General features: G+C 33.2%; 1 protein-coding gene across 1 annotated transcript in view; it reads left to right on the top strand.

Annotated features, from left to right (window-relative positions):
• Positions 1-582: 582 nt before the first annotated feature.
• Positions 583-2,313, top strand: part of Arfrp1 (ADP-ribosylation factor related protein 1) — a 4,739-nt gene continuing 3,008 nt past the window's right edge. Inside the window, exons 1-4 of the mRNA XM_018522367.1 lie at positions 583-675; positions 739-909; positions 1,744-1,825; positions 2,059-2,230. Coding sequence (XP_018377869.1) covers positions 583-675; positions 739-909; positions 1,744-1,825; positions 2,059-2,230 — 518 coding nt within the window. The remainder of the gene's footprint in view (positions 676-738; positions 910-1,743; positions 1,826-2,058; positions 2,231-2,313) is intronic.

The raw sequence follows: 2,313 nt of genomic DNA, 5'->3' as shown, positions 1-2,313 counted from the left end.
ACATTCGACTGTGATTGGTCAATTTCTTACTCTTACTTCTTACTCCGTGTATTGTAGATGGGCCTTAAATCTAGGACTCTACGTTTAGCAAACTCAACAGTTGAATGAGCAGCGCTCGCTGGTATTGGCTGCGTTCAGCAGACTCAGCAGTTTTGCAACCGTTTTATGATTCGTCGCGCTGATTGGATTATACTTTTAGATTTAAAGGAACAATATTCCTATCTCAGCGAAGAATCACAAAACGATTGCAAAACTGTTGAGTCTGCTGAACGCAGCCATTGATGTATTCTTTTAGATCGTCTAACCAGATTTTAAATCTAGAAGAATACATCAATAGCAGCGAGCGCTCATTCAACTGTTGAGTCTGCTGAACGCAGCCAAAGCTGCAGTGTGAATCCAGCATATGGATTCCACCAACTGATACACGGGACGGGGGCACCCTATTGATGATATTTCCGAACGCAGCCCAATATGGCACGACTCACGAGTGCGAATCTGTGCGAAGTGCGATGAGTACGGGCCTAAGATATAAACAATACGACATGTAAATTATATCATCGAATACATCGATGGTTAACGGAGATGTACACATTGCTGCATGGTTTGTACAAATATTTGATGCAAAAGGACGAGTACTTCATATTAATTTTAGGACTCGACAATGCGGGGAAAACGGTAGGGCACTCTCGAATATTCCGAGGTTATAATGTTAGAACTGCAATTATCGATTATTTGTAGACTTACCTCGAGGCGGCGAAGACGAAATTCACAAAGAATTACAAGGGTATGAATCCGAGCAAGATTACGACTACTGTAGGCTTGAACATTGGCAAGATCGACATCGCTGGAGTATCCTTTAACTTTTGGGATCTTGGTGGTCAAGAGGAACTTCAATCTCTGTGGGACAAAGTAAATAAGGAGGCATAGGACTCTTTTGGTTTCAAAAAGTATGCCCTTTTCATGATTTTTTTTCTGGGACGGATATATAAGCTACAAGATCAAATTTTTTGTTAATGAAAGTACATATATTTTTTAATATTATGTTTTACTAAAAAATATCTTCTTTCTAGGCTTTACATGGTGTACAACATTTCACAGTATCAGAAATATCTCTGACCTGGTTCATCTAAAACCAAAAATTTAAAGTATATTAAAAATTGTATTTTCTATCAGATGCTTTTTTATTTTTTCATTTTTATATTTTTTTTAGAAAGAAAATCAAAATTTTTGCTGAAAATTGATTCATTAAGTTTGAAAATCCGCCATTTTGTTAAAAATCCAAAATTCTAAATTGTTTCTGATAGAGATTATACTCTTTAATATACTTTAATATACTTTAACTCTTTTTTACTTTTTGTTTCAGATGAACCAAGTCGGTGATAATGTATTTCTGGTACCATGAAACTTGCATGACCTAGGAAGAATGGGATATCCAGTGAAACATAAAATAAAAAATATGTAATTTCGTTTATGAAGAACATTTGATTCTTGTAGCTCACATATCTTTTTTAGAAAAAATAACCGTGGAAAAGGCTTACTTTTTTAAGCCAAAAGAGTTCTATGTCCCCTTTTAATATATAATACAAAAACAAATAATATATTATGGTGCATTTTTTAATATTTCTTTTTTTATTTATGGGATTATATAACACTTCTCATTACACCATTAGTAGCATGTAAGATAATTAGACAATATATATGAATTATATGTCGGTAAATGATAATATTAGTTTATACTTACAGTATTATGCAGAATCTCACGCTGTGATTTATATTGTTGACTCGTCTGATCGTGATAGAATACCAGATTCCAAAGAAACTTTTGGTAAGATGTTCTCTAATGATATTTTGAGTTATTAAATTGGACAAGTTCCAATTGTAAGTAAAATAACAATATGAGAAACATTTTTAATATTTCAACATACATTTTAAAATAAAACTATAAATTTAAAATATCTTTACTTCTTAAAAAAATAAAAATTATTTCCTTTATTTTAATGAGGCACATATAAATATTGCACAAACGATGAAAATATGTGTATCACACTTTCCTTTTAGATAAGGTGATATCATCTGAGCATCTAATTGGTGTACCATTATTGGTACTAGCAAATAAGCAAGATGTACCTGATTGTATGGGTGTCAGAGAAGTGAAACCAATATTCAATCAAAGTGCGCACTTAATTGGTAGAAGAGATTGCATGGTGATGCCTGTATCGGCCCTTAATGGGTAAGCAAAATTAGCACTTCATTTCGCTGATTCATATTATTTATATAAGTCTCTCTCTCTCTCTCTCTCTCTCTCTCTCTCTC

This window comes from Trachymyrmex cornetzi, unplaced genomic scaffold (genome assembly GCF_001594075.2).
Source record: "Trachymyrmex cornetzi isolate Tcor2-1 unplaced genomic scaffold, Tcor1.1 scaffold1307, whole genome shotgun sequence".
In the NCBI taxonomy this organism is placed as follows: Eukaryota; Metazoa; Arthropoda; class Insecta; order Hymenoptera; family Formicidae; genus Trachymyrmex; species Trachymyrmex cornetzi.
Note: the sequence above shows the minus strand (reverse complement) of the source record. Positions and strands in the feature narration are given on the sequence as shown.